A 27,895-nucleotide genomic window follows, 5' to 3' on the forward strand; every position below is an offset into this window, starting at 1 on the left:
CTGGAAATGCACAGAATAAGATGGTTCTTATTCTGAACCATCTTCAGTTTCTGAACCATTTTTAAAAGCAGGTCCATGTTTAAATATATTACAATAGTCTAAATAGGATATTACCAGAGCCAAGCCATTACCATCCAGGTCAAGTCACAGCTGGTGTTATTAGCCAAGGTGATAAAAGGCAGTTTCAGCCACAGAAATCACTTAGGCCTCTAATGACAGTACTGGGTCAATAAGTACCCCTAAACTGAAAGCCAAATTATTTTTGGGACTGTCACCTCACCTAGGACAGGCTGCCCAGCATTCAGCCAGATGGATGACCCACCAACCAATTCCATCTTGTCTGGAATTGCATCCCAGCTTGTTTGTCTTCATCCAGTCCACTACCATGCCAAGGCATTGGTTCAATCCATGTCAGGCCGCACAAGACCTTTCAAGTTCCATCAACATGCATTCAAAATAATGATGAAATCTGCAGTTCCTAAAGTGTGGTCTTCAAACCTACCTTAGATTTGGGGGGAGTAACCTTCTCCTTTCTAGGTGTCTCCTCTGGTAAAACTGACTTTACTTTTGGAGTCCTACTTTCATTTTTTATCGTTTCTCCTTTTGGAGTTCCATTTTCGACTTTAATACTTTCTGATTTTTGCTTCAGCACAGCCAACTTGGAACTTGGCTTTGAGGGCAGCACCTTATTCCCCAAATCCTTCCTCTCTTTACTAATGGAAGACTCAGGGTGCTGACTCCATGTTTTTGTACTTTCTGAGCAAACCTGGTCCTTTGCAGAATTAGGTCTTGTGTCCACAGTTGAACTGGCAGGTTTTACTGGAGAGAGAAGAACATGTTGCAGATTAAAAATTAGTGCTACCACCTCAGCCTTGAAAGTTAAACTACTATTTTGCTGGACAAAAATTACCTTTAGGAGCCTGTTTATGTTTTTCTGCTTCAACTGGACTAGTTTTGACTGTTGAAGTTATCTGTTTCTCTTCTGGACCTTTTCGAGGCTAAAAGACATGTGCTCATGAATAACTATTATGATGAAGCTATTGCAAATAGGAAATAGGAATCTATTTTTGTAAATAAACAATCAGTCTGAATCATTTTAAGACGATGTCCAATTCTTTTGTTGAGTTTTAAATAAGCTAAATACAAACTGCAAAGTATTTTAAACAGTCTATATTTAAAACTCAGTAAAACAAATAGGACATTAACAGATGGACATTAACAGATTTACACTTAAGATGTTTAGGGAAGTTTTTAATGTTTAATGTTTTATCGTGTTTTTAATAGTCTGTTGGGAGCCACCCAGAGTGGCTGGGGCAACCCAGTTAGGTGGGTGGCAAACAAATAATAAAACTGTTGTTGTTGTATATGGGGTGGAATATTTTAAAGTGTGGTGACACTGTCCTTTAAAATTCAGGCTTATTGGCAGAAAGTGACAAGAGATTATCACAAAATCATAGTCACCATTGAGTGCAATCATCCCAATCAAAACAAGATTGTGCTCATGCAACACAAGGTCATCAGATGAACTTCTGTATTGCCACATTCATCTCTATTGCATGAATCATTTGAAGCTATGGCCTACGACATGCAGCAGAATTTGGTTTCGACCGGAGGTTTGTCTGATGAGCATAGGACAGGAGTTGGCAACCAAGCCAAACCTCTGCAATAGTCCTCAACTTGGGTCCATCAGGAAGAAGAGTTTGGAAGAGGCACACAAAGAGAACCAGGCTCTTTCTCAAAATAAAGAAACACGCCAGAGATAACAAAGCCTTCCACTGTCATACCCACATCATATACAAGGTGACTATGATCCACTGTCAGATTTCCACTTGCACCCACCGTTTGTGAAGTAGTTGCACAGAGCAACCAGTTTGTAAGATGTTACCTTTTTCTTCTTTGGTGTTTCATCCAGCATGGCCAGAGTTCTGGCAAATTCTTCATCTTCATGCAGTTGCCTCTCCAACTGAAAGAAGGGATTAATGCATCACAATTGGTATTGATAAGTAAACGGACACTGCTAAAAATCAGAGGATTACTATGCTACCTAAACTAGGGATGTTACTGAACTTTGTAATTCATTGCCTTGGAATATAAAACTTCCTTGCCATTGATGATTCTTCATCAACTCAATTTGACTGCAATTCAAGGCAGAGAAGAACCATGTTCCTCTTGCCACTAACAATGGTCCCAGATTGACATATTGCTGCTATGGTAGTAAGCCAAGCACCAGCAATGCTGGGAAATGTAAATCAAAGTGGTCTTCACCAAGTGCTGGGAAAACTATAATTGCGACACCTGGCTTGTTGCGTAAGTAGCACGAAATAGGAAGGTATACCTGCAGATCAGTGATGGGACGGAGTGTGAAGGGGTGCTTGGGGAAGGAATTGGACTATGTCACAGTCCTATGGTCTGATTTAACTCATTGGCTCAGAAGAAGACAACCTCCCCCCTTTTTGAGGAGGCAAGATAATTATCCCAGCATTTTTTGAGCCAATCTAAGGAAAACCAAAGAGGGGAGGAAGTACTGCTCATGGATAAATTTAAATCAAGCGTTAGCTAACCACCACTACACCACAAATAATTTCATCTAATTCTTCTTGCAAGTAGCAATATTAAGTCGGTTAGCTGGCATTTATAAACAAGACAAATCAGGTCCTCCAGCTCCTCAACTGCAGCCCCACCCATTTTTGGTACAACCTGCCTGAAATTGTCAGAGGAAAGTTCGCCACAGCCGTGCCCACTTTCACCCTAAATGTGTCACACTGTGACTTTACTGCGCTGGCTATGAGAGGAGGGTATAAGCCGGAGTGCAGATTTCTTTTCAGTATGAGGAACATACTTCCTCATGGCAACCTTCTGGGGCCTGCGTACCAGTGGTGGGCATGGCTAGAGGCTAAAAGCTGGTGTAGCAACAGACGGGGCTCTTGCCTTTGTAAAACAGGATACAGTCAAGCCATGCAAAATTCAGAGATTTCTAGGCAAGTATCCATCCATGCAAGTAGAAAGCACCATCACAATTAAGGACACATTCAAGCCAAGCAGAAGCACAGAAGGAAGGGATTAAGCAGGACCAGTGAGGGGTATGCCCTGGAGAGTGTCTCAAGGGCCAGGCAGAGAGGGCTGAGGGCCACATTTTGTCCCTTGGTCTGAAGTTCCCCACCCCTCGTATAACACAACACTTCCTCAACCCATTTCAAAAAGCTATTTTCTGAAATGGCTTTCTTTCCTAGAACAAATATGCACTCAAGTTTCAGTCAAACACAATAAGGAAAAAACAAGTGAATTTCTCCTTCATTCCGCCCTTAATGCAATAAATACAGCATTTGCTGCATCCTGCTATTATCAAATATAGTTTCTTAAGAGGAAAGCTAATTTGTTCTTGCCAAGAGATTTATTGATAAGAGCTGTTCTGCACACATTACACAAATCCAATCTTTTGGCAACAATGAGATCAAAACTTGCCTCAACGTATGATTCAGACAGATAACTTTATAAGCAGAAGAGTGCCACAGGGTTTACTTTTATGCAATTGTGAGCCACAGAAGGATATTTGGACCAATGAATAGCATTAATCTTTCTTGTTTTCCGTATGAAGCTGAATGCAGACAGGCCCAGCAGCAAAAGCGGAAGTCAGGCAAAGAAGTCAAAAGTTCCCATCTATAGTGCCTTGGATCATTGTTATTTTCTTTTTAAAAGATCTTAAACTACACTAAAACTAAACCACTGTTCCAAATTATCAATTTCTTTAACATTCTATTTAAACATGGCATACATAGTTGAGTATTTAAAATGCATAGAGAATGTTCACTTTCAGTGAACAGGATGGCTTTTTATCTTCAGTGAAATCCTGATAATCTACAGCTTCTATATTTCACCATGAAATGCTCAAGTTTCAGCACCAGCAAATAATACTTTCTTTTTTCTAACACTGTACTCTGTCTGGTAGCAGCTACTGGTGTGGCTGTGCCAGGAAAAGTCCCCTTTCCTCTTACAGTTGTGGGGAGCTACAGGATGAAATGCTGAAAAAAACCTTGGTATGAGCTTTCGTGTGCATGCACACTTCTTCAGATACACGCATGCACACGAAAGCTCATACCAAGAACTAACTTAGTTGGTCTTTAAGGTGCTACTGGAAGGAATTTTTTTATTTTGACTATGGCAGACCAACACGGCTACCTATCTACTATTGAAAAAAACCTTGTAACTGTGCCAATGCAGCCAATGCAGAAAGCTATGATCAGCCTGCCTCCAAGTATATATAAAATTTCCAGAGTTTCACATCTTGCATATTTTTTCAAATATTGTATTTTCAGTAGATTTCCACTTAGCATAGGATATTTTCCATCATGGTCCAGAGACTGCTCTTGGGTCACCTACTCTTATCAGTTTCAGAACACCTCTGGAGGCCTTAAATCTCTATGCAAGACCATACCACCCAGATCTCACTCAAGAGTGCAACTACACCACTTGTGGTTTTCAATAATAGTAATAATAATAATAATAATAATAATAATAATAAATTTTATTTATACCCCTCCCTCCCCCAGCCAAGACCAGGCTCAGGGCGGCTAACCACCAATAATAAAATTGGCAGGGCTGGCTAATCCATAGGTTGCAGCTGTCCCCCCACAGTCTACAACAGGGAAACACCAAGTAAGAGTAAAACTTCCTCTCAGCTTAGCAAATACTTTCCAAATATGCTTATGAAGCTAACCAGTCAAGGCTACCCACGAGAGCCAACCACTTTTTTAAAAAAGCCTCCCCTTATCAAGGGAATAATTTCCTTTGAAGATAGCATGACTGTGCAAGGACTTTCTCTAGTCTGGGCGCCACAACCTTTGTCCTATACAGGTCTTTACAGTCTTAGATGGTTACAGAATTAAATAAAGAGCACAGGAGTCTTTCTTCTTTTATCATATGTTAACCCTAGAACTAAATACTGTGTCTTATTCATGTGGGTGGCAATATCTATGGTGGGACAAGGCAATTTCTTATTTGTTGTGACCACTCCATGTTGTGAACTACTACTAGGGTCTAGAAAGAAGAATCAAATTAAATCGAGAAAGGGGAAGAAGGAAGAGGAAAGAAGATTCAACCTAGAAAAATGCTATAGAAAAGGGAAGCTTCAGCAGGAATGGCTGTACTGCAACAAAACAGGCAAGAGGAGCCTTTCATATTTGTTATCGAGGAAAACTGTGCTAAAAAAGCCAGAGAAGTGCACATGCTTATTTGTCTGTCATTACCTCTGTATTCTCTTCAAGCTGTAGCTGCCTGGCGACAGCCTCATCATCTAGTGTGGGATCCCTGCTTTGTGACAGCTGCACCGCAAAGAGAGAAGAATCACAGGGGAGCTCACAGTGAACCCATTACTTAGACAAGCTTCATGGAATAATGAATGAGAAGAAAAATCATAAAGCCTCAACCTAAATGCCTGTGCTTAAAACAAGAAGCAAGTGGAACAGGAATTGTACAGGGAGGAAATCTAATTCTAGGTGATAAAGCAATATTTCAGAGAACTTAATGGCAAGAATATTGATCACATATTTTAGTGTGCCGGCATATTGATTCTGGACATTTGTCACATTTTATTGCACAACCATGCCACGTTCCATAGGCAGAAACCAAAAAGCTAGGCACAGACAAGGAAGTGAGAATTAAGGGCTTTGCTTTCCTCTTCTTCCTGACTGGCACAGACTCAAACCGCATGGCACTTCAACACTCAGAACTCCCCACACAACTTATGTTTTGCATTCCTTGCCCCAATCTGAATTGGCCTTGTATCAACATGAGTGTAAAGAGGACAGATATGATAGCATCTGGTCAGCTTGTCTTGAGATTTATGGTCAATGGTTGTCGGTAGCAGACACTGGTCAGAGACACACCATACATTCTTGTATCACTTTTAAAAGTCATGAAGGATCCTGGGAACTGTAGTTTGTTAAGGGTGCTGGGAGGCCAGAATCCTTAACAAACTAGTTCACAGGTTTCTCCATGATGGTTACAGTGCCATAAAAGCACTTTAAATGCATGATGTAGCTGTGACCATTGTTTCCTATTCCATTTCATGCATCTTAAATGACATAACCCACCTTCCTCATCTCTTATTTGTATCATAATCTCTCTCCTTTTAAAACGGTCACTCTCTTTATATAGGGAGCAACCTCCGTCATTTTCCTTAATTTGACATTACGTGACAAACTGCCATTTCCAAAATCCACTTAAGGTGCTCTTCTCACACCCTAATAAAAGGAAGTCTAGATGATATGGACCACACACCAATAGTTTCTTCATGAAGTTCATGAATTTTTCTGCTCATAAGCACACATCAGCTAGAAGAGTCACCCTCTTGTGCATTACTCACTTCTTTTCGTTTGCTTGACACCAGTTTCTTCTCTGATCGCTGAATGCTACCAGTTCCAAAGTAATCAATTACAGAGGTTGGTGTCAGTTTTACTGGAGATAGGGGTTTATTTTTCAGTTTTGGTTTGGGATCAGTCTTTGATGCTCCAGATGTCCCAAAATGAATAGCCACAGATGTCCCATTTTCCTTGGGTTTGGGAGCGACCTTCTTATTAACAAAGTCCTCTTCTTCATCTGCATGCCAAAAAAAAAAAGAGAAAGAAATATACTTAATTACTCCTCAGCACCAAAACACCAACCTGAAAGTAATGTTTCCTTACTATGGAAACATATATATTTTAAAAATGCAAAGGGCCCAGAGTCTCAACCTGGTACAGTGGTACCTCGGCTTAAGTACTTAATTCGTTCCGGAGGTCCGTTCTTAACCTGAAACTGTTCTTAACCTGAAGCACCGCTTTAGCTAATGGGGCCTCCTGCTGCCGCCGCGCTGCCGGAGCACAATTTCTGTTCTCATCCTGACGCAAAGTTCTTAACCCGAGGTATTATTTCTGGGTTAGCGGAATCTGTAACCTGAAGCGTATGTAACCTGAAGCGTATGTAACCTGACGTACCACTGTATTAGGGCTCTCTCAACCATTTCCCTCTCACAGAAAGAAAAATATTTTCTTGGGTATGGCTTTGGAAGATAGACCCTATGCAAAAAAGATGGGAGATTATCTCCATCTATTTGCACAGGTGCTGCTTTTAGAGGCTGCACCCTGAAAAATTGCTGCACGAAGTGCGTGACTCCACTCTGCACAATGACCTGTGGTCCAAAGGGTCTTGGGTAGTGGATGGCTGTTGAGTCTCTAGCAGGGTTTATACCATATGCAGTCTTTCAAAACAGGGGTAAAAGGGGAAATCTTGCCTGCCACGCATTTAAATCTGGGTGCTTTCAATGTTCACATCTCCCCTGCAGAGACCTTGATCAAGCCCACAAAGTTCATTTCCAGGCCTGACCCCAACAACCTTTAGTGACATTTCATGAACCAAGCTAATGTCCCCATTGAACAGCTGTGTCTTTGGCAGCAATCATTTCTGTGCTGAAAATGAAGCGCAGCCCGTCCTGAACATGGAGATCCTTCCTGTGACACTAAACCTCTTTGCTTGGTCATCACCCTGTTCTCAATGCTATGTGAGCAGGCCTTTTCCTCCAGAGATGCAAGAATTGCAAATTATACAACCCTCTTATCTGAAGAGAAATGTTAAAACCCTGAGCTGCAATAAAAACATAAAACTGATCAACTGAATCTGTTTAAATATTAGTCCCCTTTTATTACTTCTCCAGAGAAATTAAAACAAACACGGACATGTCTTCATATCACAGCAACAGCCATCTAGGCTACTGCGTCTTGCTGCCCATACACTATGATCATAAAAATGGCACGTGTAATTCCTAATACAGTAACTTGTATTAAAACCGCTGAACCAGCTTCCAGGGCAGAAGAGCCAGTGAATCCTTTGGTATATGAGAATCACTAAGATTTTATTCTGCTCTCTGTGAACTTTGCTTTCAGTGTTGCAGAATTTCCAGTTTCCAATAACCACCAGGGTCCTTTCTCAAAAATCTTCCATGATCAGTACTGTAATGAAAGTCTGACCTGGCAAATAGCAAGCAGTTTTGTTGAAAAACAAAGCTACCCACCAACTCCGGAGACACAAAACCAAACTGACTAAGGAAATGCCAGAGCTCAACGGGGAAGGGGTAAAGAGGTGGGAGAGATCTTTTGCATTAAATCACAGTCAACTGATTTCCCAAGGCACTCCAATGACAGAAGTTTGGTGGGATTACAAATTGTTTTCATGTGGATCTATGCCTTTCTCTATGGAAGTAAATGGAGATCTGCATTTTATTCCCAAAAATCCAAGGTAGTAGCAGAAGCCCACACTCACCAATGACTCTAAGGGTAAGAAGGTTCTTGCTGGTGGGTGACATTGGCCCCATCTCAGTGTTCCCTGGGATCCACGTTGTTTTTTCTAACACCACCCTATGATTCCCATTATAGCCATCCCCAAACTGTAAAGCCTGCCTTTACAAAAGAAATATTGGTGCTCTCTTGGCAGATATCATGCCCTCAGAAGGGATAACAATGCCTGAAAAGTGCAGCCAAATCTGGCAGTAAACAAAAAAGCTATTGACTTTTCATTTGCTTTTTAGCAAAAATAAAACTTCAGAGGTGCAACACGTAAAAAGCCCTGGGCATATCTGCCCAGAGTTTGGAAGCTTGCAAATTTTATTCACTTCTGTGGAAAGGAAAACAATTATTGCCAGAACTAGATTCTCTATTATACTGAATGGGGACCAAGGAACTTTGCTTTCAATCCTGAATGCTGAGCTGAGTTAGAAAAACACAGAGCAGCCAAAACAGATAAGGTTTCTTTCCAAAGCTATTTATTCAATGTGACGAAAGCTGGCAAAGCAGGTCCCTCCCAAACCTACAATTTTGACAGGTGGAAAGGGCCAGCTACCTCTCAGTCACATGTTATCAGCATGATGTCAGATGACTGACAGTTGGTGGCCCCACCCACCTATTACACTTGGCCTGCAGGGATGGGTAAAAATAGATATTTGTATAGAAAAAATGGGTACATAAAGCATAGGAAAGTTTTGATACAAGTGTGCTTTTATCAAACAAATCAGTCGAAACACTCAACTATTCATTAATGAACAGTCAAAATAGCACTCGAAGAAAAACCACAGCCCTTGCAAATTAAAAGCCACTTATGAAACTGAGCAAGGTTCAGTGCAGCAATAAGAGGTCATCTTCTACAAACAACATTCAAGGTCCCATACTTAGCTAAACAGTGGTGCATGTGAGTTAGTGAACACGCTCAAACATTTGGATCTCTCCCAATATACTGGGGCTAATTTACCAGAGACTAGTTAGAGACAGAAATATTTATAAAACCACTCTGCATATTCCCATCACTTGTGAGAGACATTGTGTTCTCCAGGAGACATTGTGTTCTGTCTTAGACAATCAATAACCTAAAAGGAAAAAGAGGCTGGTTTAACCAAACACAGTAATGATGAAAAGTGTTTCATGAGGATTTAAATGATAAACCTAATGACCTGTATGGCACTTCCTACATTAAAAAGAGAATGCAATTTTTCACGTGATCATCACACACTTTAGAATTTTATCTCCAGGAAGCCAAGTTCAAGAGAAACTGAAATGGCACAGGCCAAGAAGACATTAATCTCATGTTTGCTAACAATTTTCAGAAAGTACTTTAGCTATAATTCAGAAACTGACAAGAACGTCACTCAACACAATAAACCATTTCAGATGCAAATAGCTCAAGGACCACCATTTATCTGCTTTCAAGACTGAATCCAAGCAGACAAGTTAAGAATGTCCTGACCTTGCGTATTAGATCAGATAAAAAAAAAAATCCACCTGTTTTCCACAACTAGTATTCAGAGGCACACTTCCTCTGATCTTAGAGGTGTCATACAACAACCATTTATAAGCCTACTCTTCATAAATCCTCCAGAGCTTGGACTGTTTGTAAAAAAAAGACAAAAAAAATTGTGCGAAAAAATATTTATTTCTGCTGGAAACAGTGCCAAAAGGTACACCCAAAAGGATTATGGTGGGAAAATAAAAATAGCTTTAAAATTGAGTAGTCTTTTATCGCTGCTTTCAAAATGCACGTTATTGGGCCAGAATGAATGAGATTGAAAGCAGGTAAAACAGTTTTCCATTTCTATAATATTGTACATATATCCAACACAGCAGAAGGAAAGGAATCAACAGTCTAAAAGACACAGCACCTCAGGTCAAATCCAAGCAATTTCTTTTTCTGCAAGGTGAGGGACAGAACAGCATAGCAAGCAAAAGATGGTCAGTTTCTCAGCAGATGCAGCCCATGCTCAACACATTCCTTTTCTCCTTTCGGGGAAAAAACTACAGAATCGTGCTTTGAACAATGGACGGCAGAAGAAATCATTTTACTGCTGCCACTGCATTTTAAATGCAATGCTGCAATCAGTCTGCTTTAGCACCAGCACAGTGCTATTTAATTTCTTTTCCTTTTCATTTGTATCAAGCTGTCTACAACAGCAAAACACAAAGGACACTAAAAAGCTTCAACACTAATGGCACTAATGAGCCCACTGTTTCCTTTGGACAACATACCCCTCAGCAGAACAACAATCAAAGTCAAAGGAGAAATCTCCAAAAAGTTTAAGAACCAATACAACTGGGCTCCATGAATTCCTAAGGCTGAACCAATTAGCCAGAACCCCATGAGCACTGAAGGAATCCATAGATCTCAGGGCAATTCACAACACAAAAATACAAGATAAAAAACCCCACAAAGTACATAATAAAAACAAGAACAAGAACAAACCAATAACCCACCCTCACCCCCAATATAATAGGTATGGAAGACCTAAACAGTGCTTCAGATCTGCTCAGTCATGGGGTTTGTAGTGCTGTAAAGTGGCTAATATAGGAATCAATTATGCACCGCAATATCTTCTTTCATTTATTTCAAGGCTGAGACACACCTATTGACAGTTTCAGAGCAGCAACGTCAATTGTCTGTAAAAAAAACTGCTCAGAGCCAGGGGACAGATCAACCATACACAGCTGATCAATATGTGTTTCAAATTAAGTCATTAACTCTAACTACAATCACTAGATAAGAATAACCTTGATCTGCAACCAAGACACTCCACAATTAACCTTGACCAAATGTTTTCTGGCACGTCACATGCAGAAATCTTTAACTACACCACTCAGGTTACCTAATGCAGAACACCTCTGGTTGCCTTACTTCTGGGCACATCCCCAAGGACATTCTATAGATATATACCGGTAGATATAGATATAAACACACACAAGTCTAAAGAGAACATACATCATGAAAATTTTAAAACCCTTCAGTCCAAAGCTCAATGAGCATGGAAATTAATTTCCAGTTTTCAGTCATTAAAAATAGTCAGTTTTTCATCAACCTTATTATTCCCATTCTTGGTGAAGATTTATCCACCTGTCATTTAGCTTGTCTGGCATTACACCCCACAATGTTTAACACTCATTCCAAAAAGGGTGTTGTGTTAAAAATATAGAAAACTGCATGTTGTTACAAAACCATGCAGTTCTTTGTTTGAATAATTATACTAGAGCCATAAACAACCATTCATCGTGGTTTACTGTAGAAAGTATAAAATGTTATCATACTTTAAAAAATTAACCCTCTTTTTAGACCACAAATGACCTAGATCCTATGCACCCTATGCATTTAAAGTAGGCTCATACTTTAAGCAATCATGGCTTTCCCCAGAGAATCCTGGGAACTGTAGTTTGTTAAGAGTGCTGTGGGTTATTAGGATACCCCATTCTCCTTACAAAGCTACAATTCCCATAGTTCCCAGGCAAGAGGGACTGACGGTTAAACCACTCTGGGAATTGTAGCTCTCTGTGGGGAATAGGGGTGCCCCAACAACTCTCTTAACAAACTACAGTACCCAGAATTTTTTTTTGGGGGGGGGGTCATGACTGCCACTGCTTTAAATGTAAAGTTTGAGAATTCCAGCATGTTTTGGTCATAGTCAATAACTTGAAAGAGAAAAATCTGTAAGTAAACAAACTGGGTATATGTTTCTTGTGCAGGTTAAAGTACAATAATATCATAGTGTAGAGGCAAGTTTATTTTTGCATTGCTTCCATGAACTTTTAAAAGCCTTCTTTTTACATAAGCATTTTTAGTACAGCGCAAACCCCATGTATGAGCTGCCTTCAGGCTGAATTCATTACCTGTCTCTGAAACATAAACAACAGGATCCTTCTTTAGAATCTTATCAGGTCTTGAAGACTGTTTTCTATCTGGCGGCTTCTTAGATTTCTTCACCACCTGGACCTCCTCTTCAGAATCTGCAATTTAGCACAGTGGTATCATTTAATTCTGCCATATCCATCTAAAGAGGAAAACATCCAAAGAAGAGAACAGCGATTCTGCATTCACTTGAGATTCTGACTAAAGCTCCCTTCTAATTCAGAGACAAGGAGCCTCTGATCTGCAGGCCTAAGTAGGTCCAGCATAATCCCAACTTGCCCCACGAGGTCATTTCCCCAAATCACCTATGTGACGTTAGCTGCAGGCCAGGACATGACTCCAAAGGAGCAACTAGGAGCTTCAAGTGGGCTCCTAATGGTTGCTTTGCAAGTAGGTCCCACCAACTTGCCAAAATTGGCCCACAGGGATATGAGAAATAACATATAGCAGGCCACGTTTTGCATTTACATTGAAGCAAGCCTGTACAATTTCTTCACCCACAGAAGAAATATGCTTCAACAAACAGTAAAAAAGAAATATCTAAGAAGCCTGTCACCTTTTTGTAGTGTCTTAACAGCCTTTAAGAACGATTCTACTCAGTCAGTTGATGGAGGTCCGGTCCACAAAAAAAACTGCATAAACTATTTGGAGTGAATCTGTTTATTTATTGTTAAAAAAATTAAATCTGAGTGCATGTAAGAAGTTGGTAACAGGGCTGAGAAAGACCTCTGCCCAAGGGCTTGGAGAGGCATTGTCAGTTAAACTGGGCAATACTGGGCTGAATGGGACAACAGCCAAATATAATGCTCAGGAGGTCCCGCAGGGATGTCTAGGCTGTGGATAGCAGCCTGCTTCCCGGAGCGTCGGGCGCCCTCAAAGCAGAGCGCCCGGCGCTTTGGGAACACATCTGCAGCCTAAGCAGCCCTGCGGGAGGTCCCGCAGGGCTCCCCACGCTGCGGACAGCAGCCTGCCGACCGGCGGGCGGGGCGCCCTGAAGCAGAGCGCCCCTCGCGCCGGGCATACATCCACAGCGTGGGGAGCCCTGCAGGAGTTCCCCGCAGGGCTCCCCACACTGCGTATAGCAGCCTGCCACCTGGCGGGCGGGGCGCCCTGAAGCAGAGCGCCCCTCGCGCCGGGCATACATCCACAGCGTGGGGAGCCCTGCAGGAGTTCCCCACAGGGCTCCCCACGCTACGAATAGCAGCCTGCTGCCCGGCGGGCAGGGCGCCCTAAAGCAGAGCGCCCCTCGTGCCGGGCAGACATTGGCCAGCCCCACAAGCTGGGGGGACAGCAGGGAGGTGCAGCGCCGCCATCCCGCTGTTCCTCGACCTGGTTCGGTTTCCCCGACCTGCTTTTGGGGGGGAAATAAAGGGGGAAAATTTTCCTTTATTTCCCCCCAAAAAAACTAGGTGCGTCCTATGGGACAGAGTGTCCTATCGGACGAAAAATACGGTATTTGATCCCCTGCTAAATTTGCCCATTTGCCCTCTGACAAAGAAATGACAAGTCCATAATTTTAATGGTAGGTTTATTGTAGCTGTGAGAGACAGAATAACAACAGGAAAACCCCAGAAACCCGAAGACAAAAGTCAGAGATTGATGTGCATTATATAACGAGTTAAACAAGTATCTGATCCCCTATCAAGCAGCCAGATGTCAGACTACCTGGTATCTTCACTGTATGTAACAAGCTGAGATTAGAAGCACCTGCTGTAAGGGAGAGGTCTTACCTGTAATCCCAGCTCGTTACAGTACCTGTACAAAAGACACCTGTCGACAGAAGCAATCAATCCAGCAGATTCCAAAGTACTGTAGCCACCATGACCAAGACCAAAGAGCTGTCCAAGGATGTCAGGGACAAGACTGTAGACCTGCACAAGGCTGGACTGGGCTACAAGATTATTGCCAAGCAGCTTGGTGAGAAGGTGACAACAGTTGGTGCAATAATTGGCAAATGGAAGAAACACAAAATAACTGTCAACCTCCCTGGGTCTGGGGCTCCATGCAAGACCTCATCTCGTGGAGTTGCAATGATCAGGAGAACGGTGATGAAGCAGCCCAGAACTACCCGGGGGGAACCTGTCAATGATCTCAGGGCAGCTGGGACCATAGTCACCATGAAAACAGTTGGTAACACACTACGCTGTGAAGGACTGAGATCTTGCAGAGCCCGCAAGGTCCCCTTGCTCAAGACAGCACATGTACAGACCTGTCTGCAGTTTGCCAATGCACATTTGAATTACCCAGAGGAGAACTGGGTGAAAGTGTTGTGGTCAGATGAGACCAAAATTGAGCTCTTTGGCATCAACTCAACTCGCCGTGTTTGGAGGAGGAGGAATGCTGCCTACGACCCCAAGAACACCATCCCCCCGTCAAACATGGAGGGGGACATATTATGCTTTGGGGGTGTTTTTCTGCTAAGGGGGCAGGACACCTTCACTGCATCAAAGGGACGATGGACGGGACCATGTATCATCAAATCTTGGGTAAGCACCTCCTTCCCTCAGCCAGGGCATTGAAAATGAGTCGAGGATGGGTATTCCAGCATGACAATGACCCAAAACACATGGCCAAGGCAACAAAGGAGTGGCTCAAGAAGCAGCACATTAAGGTCCTGGAGTGGCCTAGCCAGTTTCCAGACTTTAATCCCATCAAAAATCTGTGGAGGGAGCTGAAGGTTCGAGTAGCTACACATCAGCCTCGAAATCTTACTGACTTGGAGAGGATCTGCAAAGAGGACTGGGACAAAATACCTCCTGAGATGTGTGCAAACCTGGTGGCCACCTACAAGAAATGTCTGACCTCTGTAATTGCCAACAAGGGTCTTGCCACCAAGTACTAAGTCATCTTTTGCAAAGGGATCAAATACTTATTTCATTTCACTCATTATAATGCACATCAATCTCTGACTTTTGTCTTCTGGGTTTCCGGAGGTTTTTCCTGTTGTTATTCTGTCTCTCACAGCTACAATAGACCAGTCCATAATTTTAATGGTAGGTTATTTCTTCGTCAGAGGGCAAACGGGCAAATTTAGCAGGGGATCAAATACTTTTTCACCTCACTGTAAATGGGGTTAGGATTACAGCCCTAAACATTAACTCCATGCTATGGAATAGCAATATTCACCATGTGACCTAAGGGTCGTAATAGATACCATCACAGTAGATACACATTTTGCCTAATTTATGACTGAAAATAATTTCATTTGGGAGACGACACCTGCCAAGATTTTGTAAGCCTCTCTCAAAAGAATCTCTAGCAGAGGAAAGTTACCTCAAAGATGGAAAAAACATAGCAACAGAAGTCATAAATGTTACCTGAATCATAGATTATCCTCTTTTTCTTGTTCACCTGTTTGTGCCCAGAATCCTCTCCACGAGATGAATTCTTCACCTAGTTGAAATGGTTCATTAGTTACTCATGCAAACAATTCTCCCAACATTAACTCTTGTTTACCAAGTACTACCTTAAGAGAGACAGCCCAATAAAGTTCACTTGTTGGATCAAGGGACTGTCACATACACCAACAAATTAAAAACAAAAAATGATATATGAGATGGTCTCTGGATTCTGGAGTGATTTTTTTTTTAATGAAGGGCGATTCAAGCAATCATTGACAAAGCCACAGGGTAAACTAAGAACAGGAACACTAGCAAAGAAGTAAAGATAAAAGCATATGACAAAGCTGTAACAGGCATATATATCTGAACAGCATAATAATATAATAATAATAATAATAATAATAATAATAATAATAATCAGCATACCTTGATTTCCTTCAATTTTGACTTTTCACCTGAAGCCCCCTCCTTATTTTGGGGTTTCTCATTCTTTCTGGTAGTGTCACATTCTTGTTTATTTCTAGGAATTACTGCTCCAAAGAATTTCCGGATATCCTAATAAAAGTGAAACAGTTAAAAGGGTAAGGTATAATTTAAGGATCTGTCATCTTCCAAAATTTCAGGGTACAAGTCTGGATTGCCAACCAAGATTTTAAAAGGAGAAGTTAGATAACACAGTGTTTAAAATAAGATTTTATTTTTTAAAAAATGTATTAAAAAGACTATCAAGGTGGCACATGTGAAATCTGAGTAAGAATGCCACTGAGTAAATGGAACATTGTTGGACTTTGCCCCATATTCAAATCCCTGAATGGCCCAGGAGCCAGTGGTAGCTTGAGCAGCACCTCGACTCACATGGCTGTTGTAAATATGACATTACAAATGTTACAATGAACTTTCTTTTTTTACAACAAACCTGTTAACTAAATGAACATAGAGACCTAGTTGTCCAAAACATTGTGCCTCAAATTTATGTTTGTGAATTCAATAATTTTCTAAAGTAAGAACAGGGAACATGTGGCGCTCTAGATACGGTATTATTAACTCCTTGCCCCAGTCAATATAGTTAATGGTCAAACATTATGGGAGTTGTAGTCCAGCAACACATGGAGGCCCAAAGATTCTCCAGTCCTGCCCTAAAGAGTGCGAGACTCATAATGGTAGCCACAAAAGTTGGAAAGCCTTTACTCGCAATGTTTTACAGTTACAAACCAAGGGCACCCTGTATAATCTGGGACTTTGCACAGTCACTCAGAAGTTAATTCCCACTGGGTTCAATAGAACTTGCTCCTAAATGCATGTCTAATTGAAGACCTAATCTGAACCACTTTTACAAGCACGGACTACAGGTTGGTGTCCTTGCCCTATCCCTCTCAACCCAGGGCGGTATCAGGTAATTGCTGCTAATCTGCGATTAGAAAATTGCTTCCTGAACAGCTGATGGCAAGATGCTACATGAGTCATTTTACTCAGACTGCACCTGGGAGATGCACACTTTTTTCAAGCTAACATCCAAAGAGCAACAACTGTTCATTCTAAACTTAAAGATAAATGCATTCTAACTTTCAAAAGATACTTGTAACTGTTTCTAGACTTTTCAGCCACAAAGAGGAGTATATTTTACCCAAATGAAACTGATTAAGTCAGATAAGATGCCAGGGAAGAAACTATCTAAAAACAAAATCTGTCTGTTGAATTTGATGGAAAGCAGCTGCTCTCACCAAAACCACCTTTGTACCAACCAGTTTTAAAAGTAGCGTAAGCAGGAAGATAAAGGCACTGAAGCATTTCTCTACATATGTTGAAGGGCTGCTGTAGGCAAAATTCAACCCTCTCACACTGATGAGGAAGTTTTTCAACAGCAAAAATAAGCAGCTCTGACCTAAAGGCTCCTATTCCTAATTTAATCCCAACAAGAAACCCCCAAAACCTTAGATTTAAAATTATGAAATTTAAGCCTCTGTGGATGTCTCTTTAACAGCAACTTCAAATACAGAAATTTGCAGGTGGAACACAGAGGTGTTATTAAGGCATCAGAACAAGCCTGAGTCACACCTGCATGAACTGGTGTGAAAGTTCACAAACGTTAAGGGAAGAATGGCTGGGGACATCTTTTAAAACTGCCTTTTAAGTTGATGCCATACATTTTAGAAAACTGTAATTCAGTTATATGACACTATTCGACAGCTGTCAACTACTAAGAAACTATGTTCCTTAGCCTTCAAAGAAAGCCCATCACTTTATTTTATTTTATTTAATGCTCAGGGTGGGTTATAGCATTAAAAATTGCCAAAAAGGTATCCAAGTTGTGCAATATACATTCACTTTCACAGGATACATAACAGTAGCATCTAGCATACAGGTAACTCACCCAGATGCCCACATACATACCAAAAACTGTGCTGCCAGGACCACAGAAATAACTGTCAGGCAGATGTGGCTGTACCCAAAGACAGCCCAGGTTATACAAATTGCCATCTTCAGAGAAGATGCAAAGTGGGGGCCCAGCATCACTTGACACATAGTTTAGATATGTAAAGTGCACATATGTCAAAATAATGTTTGAAAACATGTGTATCGTACAGGCACATTAGTCAAGGAGTCCCAAAGTACACTGTGGCTCCCTACTGAGGCTATACTTTGTGACAAGCCTGCATTTTGCTGCTGTGTTATGTGTGAAAAACCCCTGAGCATGCAGCTGAAGCGAACTGTGAACTCAAGAAGTAATGAGTCTGCTTTGGAATAACAACCCTTTACAGGAAGCTGTGGCTGAGTGGCAGAGCATCTGCTATGCATGCAGAAGGTCCCAAGTTCAATCATGTGTTGAGTGACACCTCAGTCTGAAACGCTCAGGAACTGCTGTCAACTAATGTAGACAATACTGAACTAAGTGGACAAATGGTACAAGTTAGCTTCCTATGTCCCTACGTTTGTTAAGGTCTGGAACATGATGTTCCGAATATCTCACCAAAAAGGAGAAGGGGAAGGAAGAATGAGAGACAAGGGTTCAAGTTAAAATAAAAAAATTCCTTCCAGTAGCACCTTAAAGACCAACTAAGTTAGTTCTTGGTATGAGCTTTCGTGTGCATGCAACAAGTTGTAAACCTCCCGTGATCATTGGATGAAGGGGTGGTAGATAACAACAACAACCCCTCTTCCAATGGCAGAATAGGACATGCTGAACTTTTCCAAAAGTGAGGAGTTATAAAAAGTTGTAACATGACTTAGGAACACAAAATTTATTTTGATAAAATTAATATAATTTAGTATTGCTTGGTAAGTAAAATTGCATAGAAATAATTCCCTGTTTAGGGAAGTTTTTAATGTTTGATGTTTTATCATGTTTTTAATATTCTGTTGGGAGTCGCCCAGAGTGGCTGGTGAAACCCTGCCAGATGGCCGGGGTATAAATAATAATAAATAATAATAAACGATTGCAAAGTACTTGTATACACGTGTGAAGACATATACACACCCTATTTAGCATTACCTGACATTTTCAGGAGGCAAAATTAAAAGCCTTCGCTTTTCCAAAGGCAGTTTCTGTGCTTCTTCCTCAAGCGTACTTACCGACCTAAATGTTGTCCCATCGCAAAAACAACAGCGTGTTTGAATTCCTCACACACACACACCCCGAAATTTTTTTTCTTAAGCCTCCCTCTCTGAAGAAATTTGCAATAATTAAGTCCCACCTCCCCCCCAGTCACTCCCTAATAGCAGAATAAGGTTTGGGGAGGGGATGGGGCATTGGGGTTGGAGAATAGGGCTTAGGCAAGCGAGGGAAAAGAGGTTATTTCGTAGAAGTCCCTCGCATGCACCGCCTCAACAAGTTTCTCGTCCTCATGGAGCACAAGGAGGAGTCCCACCCGCGACCTCCCGCCTCGGCACCCTGAGAGGTTTCCTCTCAGAAGGCCGGGCCCCGGCCGCCCCGCTCGCGCTCACCATGCCTACGCCCGACGCCGACTGCCGAACCGCCTTCCGCGACGTCGGTTTATGCCGTTGGCGGCGGGCCAACCGACCCGCGCTCCATCCCCCGCCGCCAGCTTCGCGCCAATGCGCGAACGCGGGGTCCGAGTGCGCAGGCGCGCGCGGGGTGATGGCGTCACGGGCTGGACGGGGGGAGGAGGAAGAGCGCGGGAGAGGGGAGATGTGTTCGCCTGAGTAGATTCCCGCGCAAATGGGGCCCGGCGGGTCCAAACGAACGCGCGCTGGCGAAGCTCCCTTAGATCCAGACTTCGCTCCCCGCCCTCAGAGTAGCAGCAGTCTGAATTTAAGATTTAAGCGTGTACTTAGTTAGTTCTGAAATCAGCGCTTCGTTTCGGCTGGATCTTGCCCACGCGCGTGTCTATGTGTACACATAAAATAATCAGATTCGGGAGGGTCCCTGTGGGTCATGTAGCTCAACCCCCTGCAATGCAGGAATCTCAGCTACGTCATTAAATAGCAGGTGCCCCCTCCCCACCTCTGCTAAAAATCCAAGGATGGAGAGTCCCACCTCTATGGGAATTCACACACACACACACACACAATCGGGTGGCTTTTCAAAACATAAATAAAAGTTAGGTATGCCTTTGTGTTTATGTTCAATAAGTGTCTAACAGTTGTCATAGCATGCATATCTGGTTTTCCAGCTGCGAAGACACCCAGACACAGACAAGGCCAAAGTCAGGGACAAAGTCAGGACCGCCTTACCCATAAACACTAGTGGTGCGGGGTGCCAGGGTGCCAAGTTCTGGAGGGCACCAGGCGAGTGTCTGGGGAACACTGAACGAGTGCACTGAGTGAGGGTGCGTGCGCTGCTCCCGCCAAGCGTCGGCTCGGTTTTTTCCCTTTTAGCTTGCAGGCGCCGAATTCTGCCGGGTGTCAGAAGGCTAAAAGGGGAAAAAACGAGCCAACGTTCGCGGGAGCGGCGCACACGCGCTCGCTCGGCACAGGGCCACTCGCTCGGTGTGTTCGCTTGCCCAACGGGTTGAGACACTGGCGTGCGTGGCATCCCTCCTGCTAGCCATCTTCATCTTCGAGCCAGGCATCAGGCACCACGGATCTCCACGGGGCTGGCTCCCTCGGCCCACTCGCTGCCCTCGCCCGCCTCCGCCTCTTCCCTGCAAAGCTGGGCACATTGCCGGCAGCGCCGGCCCGTCCCGAGAGGCTTCCTCTGCTGCTGCTGGTGTTCCCTCCCTAAAAAAAGGGTTGACAACTCTGGGAAACGGGTGTGTGATTTTTTTCACCACGACGCCGGATATGCTTAAGACGGCCCTGGACAAAGTACCGCCTGGTTTCCTTTATTATCCTATCATTCCATTTCTTGTCTTTGAAAATGATTCACTAGTTAGGACATCAAGAATCATCATTCTGCAGTTTGAATATTCAGACACTGTATTCCATTTTTGAACATTCAGACACAGATTATTGAAAACAAGCAGGTCCATAAAGGACTGATTTAAACGCTCATAGATCTTACGTTTTGCACTCCTGGCTAAGCAAAACGGACAGTTGAGTATGATTGCTTGGAAAAAAAGAAAAGAAAAAATGATGTTTTTATTGTTGGTTACTTTATTGTATTTTATTGGTGTATCTTTGTACACTTTTCTGAGAGCCTTGGCTGATGATACGCTAATATATATTCTAAATAAGTATATAAATATAAGTATATAAATCATAAACCAAAGGTCACATCCCAAGGAACTCCTTAATGACTTAGTAAGGTATGCTGGCGTTTTTGTTTAGAAGTGAGTTGGGATGCCTTACCACTTTTCAGGCCACCCTAAAACCATCCCACTTTTTATCAGCGGGTATAACTGTCTAGCTTAACCATCCAACTTCAAGTATAGTAGCTAACATAAGGGTTTAAAATTACGTTTCATCTGCGCTTAAAGCAGTATCATGCCATTTTAAGCAGTCATGATTTCCCCCCAAAGAATTCTGGGAGTTGTAGTTTGTTAAAGGGACTGAGACTTGCTAGGAGACCCTATACACCTTACAAACTTGCAGTTCCTAGGGAAGAGGGACATCCTGTTAAATCACTCTGGAAATTGCAGCTTCGAGAGGGGAATAAGGGCCTTCTCAGGACCCTTAACAAACTACAACTCCCAGGATTCTCTGGCAAAAGCTTTAAATGTGTAGTACAGATGGAGCCTTAACCTCACCATCTGCGTTGTATAAAGCACCAGGATGCACAGGTGCCTTAAATAATAGTTTGTCATACAAAGTTTAAGGGGGACACAAATCTTAAACAAAACAGACCAGCAACAGAAAACGCTGAACCCCAGATACAGCTCAGTTCAGTGACACTTTGTGGCTAAACTCATATAATGACACTGTCCACAAAAAGGCTTTGCGTGCTTCCAGACATGCTATTTTCAGGTGGGATTTAATCACATACCGGCAAATTCAGGTTGCACAATTAAAGTTGATTTAATGATCTTGCACAGCAAGCCCTGCTTCTCCAAAAGATCAGGCTTTTTGCAATAAGGAGAGTGGCAAGCAAAATGCACTGCAAAGTCTGGGCTAATGCTTGACGCATTGTCAAATAACCCACCTCGCCCCCAAATAAATCAGCATGAAGCTTCCGTAAATAAGCCATCTGGAATCGACTTCTGAATAGTAGGCACAAACAAAAGAGGAAGTCTTGTGCCTTCATGCCATGCCTAGAAGCTTTGTAGAATCTGCATCTGGTTGTTATGGAAAATGAATACAGGATCTGAGGGACTTTGGGACAAATTCAGCAGAGCTCTTCATTCGCTTGCATATTCACTTGAGCTAAGATGCCTTCACACTGCTTCAAATGTTGAATTTCTAGAGACCTGAGGCAGTGAGCTGATACATAGCTACTCTAGCATGCACTAACATTTTTGAAGGCACCCCAAAAGAAAATGTAGGGACAGTAATTCACCAGAAAGTGGAACTGGATCTAATAAATGGTGATAGCTGGAACATGTTAGACCTGGTCTTTTTGCTAAGATCAAGCGTAGAAGTTGCAAGCTTGCAATGAGCCCCCATGCATTTTAGTCTGGAATTAAAGCACTGGCAGGTTAAGAAAGAGGAAATGAGTATATACGGCAACAAAACTTTGCATATCAAGGTCCTAGAATTCCACTCAACAACCAACTAACTGAACAACAATGGTGAAAAAAATATGGGAAGTAAAGGGGGAAGTTGTGGCACATAGTTTGGCTCCCCTTAATCTCATATTAGGAGTCCTTGTCAACTGATAGTTATGTTCCAGCCACATATAAAAGTGTCTATTTAATCTAATTGTAAATACAGTATATTGCTTTTTTATTCCTCTTTTTTTCTTATTGAACGGTTCCTACATCACTTTGGTTTTTTAAAAAATCCCTGCTGAGAAATACGCTATTGCTGGGAACAACTGCCTTATTCTTGTATATGTTCGTTTCCTTCATATAAGGGAGGCTAATGAAGATAGAGAAAGAAATGCTGGTAAGATTTGTGATGCCTGTTTCATGCTAAATTCTCCTAACTGCAGCCTTGCACAGAATTTACACACTCACTGATGTTTCTAAGACAAGAGCATGTAAAACCACCTGTATGGTTATTGCCTTTCTATTTGGTTTACTCTCTATTTGATATCTGTAAAGTATCATCAAGAACAATCCCACAAAATCCCTTATTTACAAGCAAGGACACTGTGATTAATAACATTTCTAATCCAGCCTTCATTATTGTTATTTATTAAATTTGTATACCACTCATCCTCCATAGATCTCAAGGCGGTTCACAAGATAAAATCACAATATACAAACAACAAAACACATAATAAAAAATCAGAACAACAACCGTCTTGCCATGGTGAGCAACCTGCTGCACTAGAATTCTGTGCTAGCTGAATTCATACCACGGGATCCCAGGCCTTTATACTATAATCATACAAAATACCTGAAATACTGTTATGTACTGAGCTGGGTTCCTAGAACAATAGGCAGGTAGGATCCTAGAAGGAAGCAACCTGATTGGTCTGCAGGAGCCGCCCAATCCGGCTCCAGGAGGAAGTGAATCACACGGAACCCATTGTGTAAATAATGTACAGTGGAACTTCAGGTTACAGATGCTTCAGGTTACAAACGCTTCAGGTTACAGATTCCGCTAACCCAGAAATAGTGCCTCAGGTTAAGAACTTTGCTTCATGACAAGAACAGAAATTGTGCTCCGGTAGCGCGGCAGCAGCAGGAGGCCCCATTAGCTAAAGTGGTACCTCAGGTTAAGAACAGTTTCAGGTTAAGAACGGACCTCCAGAACGAATTAAGTTCTTAACCCAAAGTACCACTGTACTGTATATATAGCCAGAGGATTTGGGGGATAGCACTCTCACTGGTTTACCATGAGGTAAAATAAGGAGCATGGAAATCAACACTCAACTCCGAGTATATTTCAAATACAGTACATTAAAACCAGTAAGCAGAAGCATAAAACCAAATACAGCAAATACCAGTACTTTATCAAAACATTCTTAACTACAACTACACTCCTCCTCTGCCGAAAGAAAGATGTCTTGAGTTGTCAATGAAGACGACAACCATATTTTCACACGGCAGGACCATGGCAGAGAAGACCCAATCTCAGATCATTGCATAATACATAATAGCTGAGCAGGATCTCACCCTCTGTAGATCATAAGGTTTGAACAAGCAGATGAGGAGATGCCCTTCTTCAAATATTTGTGTCCTATGTCATAGAATCATACAATTGTAGATTTGGTGGGGTCTGATCATGAAATAATAGAGCAGTACTACTATTATTTTCCTTGTTCCAGACCCTATATTTCTATTGATGCAGCCTAGAATCGCATTAGCCTTTTTTGCTGCTGCATCACTCTGCTAACCCATGTCAAGCTTGTGGTCTACTAAGACCCCTAGATCCTTTTCACGTGTATTCTGTCAAGCCAGGTGTCCAACATCCTATATTTGCGCATCAGAGAAACGTTGAAGGGTATGCAGAGTTCTTACCTATAAAAGCTCATGCTGCCATAAACTTGCTAGCCTTTCACAAATCCTCATGTAGCTGCAGGGGCTTCTGAAGACAATTCTGGTTGGCCTTTCCTCCTATTAATTACCATTTATTTGATTAAGCAGTGGCAGCATGTTTTCTGCATGTGGGTAATTGTGTCCAAAAGGCAATTTGTCTCTATCCCCTTTAAATATAATTGGATCAGCCGCTAGCATCCTCTGACAGACAGCTGCCAAGACTGCCGTTTCAGACATTCAGAACAACTAGGCATTGATGGAGGGAAGCCTTCGTGATTCGAACCTCTTTTTTTCTGCGGCAAAAAAAGAATCTCCCTCAGGTGTCCTAGTGGTCATGAGAAGGTGATCTCCCGGGGATTATGTTGCTTTTTCGTGACCCATCCTAAGTCTTGCAATGCCAAGCTAATCATTAACAGGGTTTTTACAGTCACAAGCTTGCTTTCCCCCCCTGCTGAAGCTTTGATAAGACACTCCAGCAGTTTTGTGGCAAATGAAGACAAGCTATGCAGCAGGGATCCCGGGGAATGGATGCATTTACAGGCGCCGCCAAAAAGAAAATGTGACTTTTAGCGTACACTCCAGAAAGGCGCAATGTTTATGCAGCAGCTGAAAGGATCGCTAACCTTGTGGACGTTCATTTTTATACCCACGGTTGCTGGGCTTGACAACGATGGAAGATCGGTCTGGGGGAAAGAGTCCAGTTCAAGTTTTGTGAATGAAACCCAGATGTTTCTGCAGGACACATTCCCCAAAAAGTTCTTCTGGGGTGTGGGGACCAGCGCTTTTCAGGTGGAAGGTGCCCAAAGGAAAGATGGAAGGGGACCGTCGATATGGGAAGAGTTTGCCCGTTCAGAGCTGAGAGCTGGTTCCAGGACAGATGACTCCAGTGACAGCTACATGTTTTGGCAGAAAGATTTAGCAGCTCTGGATTTTTTGGGAGTTTCTTCTTACCACTTTTCCATTTCATGGCCACGGCTCTTTCCCACTGGGACGGTGACAGCTGTCAATGAAAAGGGACTTCAATACTACAACAGTCTCCTAGATGCTCTGGTTCAGAGGCATATTGAGCCTGTGGTCACCCTTTACCACTGGGATTTGCCCTGGATTCTGTACGAGAGATATGGTGGGTGGAAAAACGAATCCCTAATTGGTGTTTTCGATGACTACGCGACTTTTTGCTTCCAAGCTTTTGGCGATCGAGTCAAGTACTGGATTACGATCCACAATCCTTATCTAGTTGCTTGGCATGGGTATGGCACAGGGATCCATGCACCCGGAGAGAAGGAAGAAAGCGCTGTCCCTCTGGTAGGACATAATCTGATCAAGGTACAGTACAGAGATTTCACTGTGACAGATTTAAGTTTCACTGGAGAGCCAGTAAAATATTTATACAATGACTGCAAAGCTGAGAACAATGCTTGCAATAATCAGTATTCTTATTGCAGGTTAAAAGCCTGGGCAGAAACAAACATGCTGCCCCTTGTCTTTGTCCATGTAATGATTTCAACACTTGTTTTATTAAAAGTAAAAAGAAGCAGCAAATTTGGCCATGTTCCAGTTGTGGATCTTGAAGCTGCCTTAGATCAGTTGTTTGACTGACAGCTAGGGTCTTTCCCATTGCATTTCACCCTATCCTTTTTGATTGGAGATGTCGGAAGTTGAACCATATTGCCAACTGCTGAGCTCTGGTCCTCCATAAATTAAGGACTTATTGGGTTGTAGCCAATGCCAGTCCTACTCAGAGAAGACCCATTGAAGTTATTGGATATATATGACTAAATTTGGGCCCATTAATTTCAGTGGGTCTGCTGCTCTGAGACGAATTTACGGTAGTTAAATATGACTCTTTCAGTACCATTTCATTGAGGAAGTCAAGCATGTGTCTCTTAATCTGCAATCCCTGTCTAGGGACTGAATCAAATCAACAAATTTGTTGACAAATTGTAGCTTGATGAAGCAATCAAACATAGAGAATAATTAAATAATGCAGCCGAACCTGATACAATCACACTTCAAATAGTAGCCACTATACTGAACAAACAATGTTACCAAGTATTTTTTAATTGTCTGAAGAGAAATATCCTTTATGTCAATATTGAAGACCTGAAGAATGACGTCAAGCCAATTCTGCTTACAGCTGTTTATTAGAATTGAACTAGGGTAGCTACCCCTCCCTTAGCTGAATTATATATCCAACAGAAGTTAGCTTCTTTCTGTTGACTTAGTTATCGTTTAGTGAAATCAGAGCTCTTATTCCAGCTGCGGATCATGCCCTAAAATTTGTACACAGAAATACTCTGCATAATTTGGGGGAAGGGGTATTAAAAGAAAAGTACGGTACCCACCACAACTGCATCATTTGAGAAAAGCATCCCTTGACAGAATGATCAAAATATCCATTGGTCTTTCTTGTGGCAACTTAGGGCTTGTCTACAATTCCACACACACAATCATTTTGCAATTCAGCCCACAAAAAGTAACTAGGTTAGCCGTTGCAAACTTGGTGCCTTCCGGGGGTTTTGGACTACAATTTCCATTAGCCCTAGCAAAAAGGGTCCTTAAAATCTGAGTTCCCTTGAAGTGATTCTTTCATAAGTGGCTATTGCCAAACCTGTCTTAGACATTTTCCTAGACAGAGGCTCAACAATGAGTGAAGGCAAGGGGAGGAGTTTGGAGAGGGTCGGTCCATACCTGCACGTTGCAACATCAAATGATGACCTGATTGAATAACTGAGCATCACAAACCAAACACAGCCAGAATGTCCCCCTCTCCAATATTTTTATCGGTTTTCAGGCATTTCACATTTTTACTTCTTTTCTTGTAAATTTTATTATTTTTCACCCTAGCTCTGCTGTGATATTCATAAACTAATATCATGGCGTAATCATCAGGACCGTAAGCAAGGTTAAAGTAAAATGACATTTGAATAAGATATATCCTATCCATAAACACTGAAATTATATTCTGACATTCTCATGATAGCCAAACATTCTTATTTGCTTCTGGAATCAATACATTTAATTTATTATTGTTAGCATATTGTATAAAATATCACCACACTTCACAAAAATCCAAAGGTTGCACTTTGCCTTGAATTAATTTTAAACTAAATATTTTCCCCCCTGAAATTGCAATGTTCCACATATTTAAACATAGAATGTTAATGTCACCTTGTTCTGTTCAACTGTAAGTCATCAGGTGGTAATCCGATATGTGTGGAGCAACTCTCAGGTACACTGAGAGTGAGTGAGTGAGAGAGAGAGAGAGAGTGTGTGTGTTTAAGGAGAGAAAAAGCAGCACATGATATAGTAGAATGGAAAGGAGGAAATCAGCCAAATTCTGGATGCCACCACCACTGTAGGAGCCAACAGCAGTAGATGTTCTTA

The 27,895-nt window shown here is 42.1% G+C and overlaps 2 protein-coding genes across 3 annotated transcripts in view; one reads left to right on the forward strand and one right to left on the reverse strand.

Annotated features, from left to right (window-relative positions):
- RFC1 (replication factor C subunit 1) overlaps positions 1-19,606 on the reverse strand; it is a 40,509-nt gene extending 20,903 nt beyond the window's left edge. Inside the window, exons 1-9 of one of the 2 annotated variants that reach the window (XM_081207617.1) lie at positions 19,470-19,606; positions 15,954-16,082; positions 15,504-15,579; positions 12,168-12,284; positions 6,362-6,594; positions 5,244-5,318; positions 1,886-1,963; positions 911-998; positions 503-819 (exon numbers count right to left, since the gene is read on the reverse strand). In XM_081207617.1, the coding sequence (XP_081063743.1) occupies positions 503-819; positions 911-998; positions 1,886-1,963; positions 5,244-5,318; positions 6,362-6,594; positions 12,168-12,284; positions 15,504-15,579; positions 15,954-16,082; positions 19,470-19,472 (1,116 nt within the window). In that variant the 5' untranslated portion in view covers positions 19,473-19,606. The remainder of the gene's footprint in view (positions 1-502; positions 820-910; positions 999-1,885; positions 1,964-5,243; positions 5,319-6,361; positions 6,595-12,167; positions 12,285-15,503; positions 15,580-15,953; positions 16,083-19,469) is intronic. The other variant, XM_081207618.1, reaches the window with a different exon arrangement.
- Positions 19,607-23,680: 4,074 nt separating this feature from the next.
- The window catches only part of KLB (klotho beta), a 28,256-nt gene continuing 24,041 nt past the window's right edge, over positions 23,681-27,895 (forward strand). Inside the window, exon 1 of the mRNA XM_081207630.1 lies at positions 23,681-25,834. Coding sequence (XP_081063756.1) covers positions 25,100-25,834 — 735 coding nt within the window. The 5' untranslated portion in view covers positions 23,681-25,099. The remainder of the gene's footprint in view (positions 25,835-27,895) is intronic.

Source organism: Podarcis bocagei, assembly GCF_964188305.1.
Source record: "Podarcis bocagei genome assembly, chromosome: 9".
Taxonomy (NCBI): domain Eukaryota; kingdom Metazoa; phylum Chordata; class Lepidosauria; order Squamata; family Lacertidae; genus Podarcis; species Podarcis bocagei.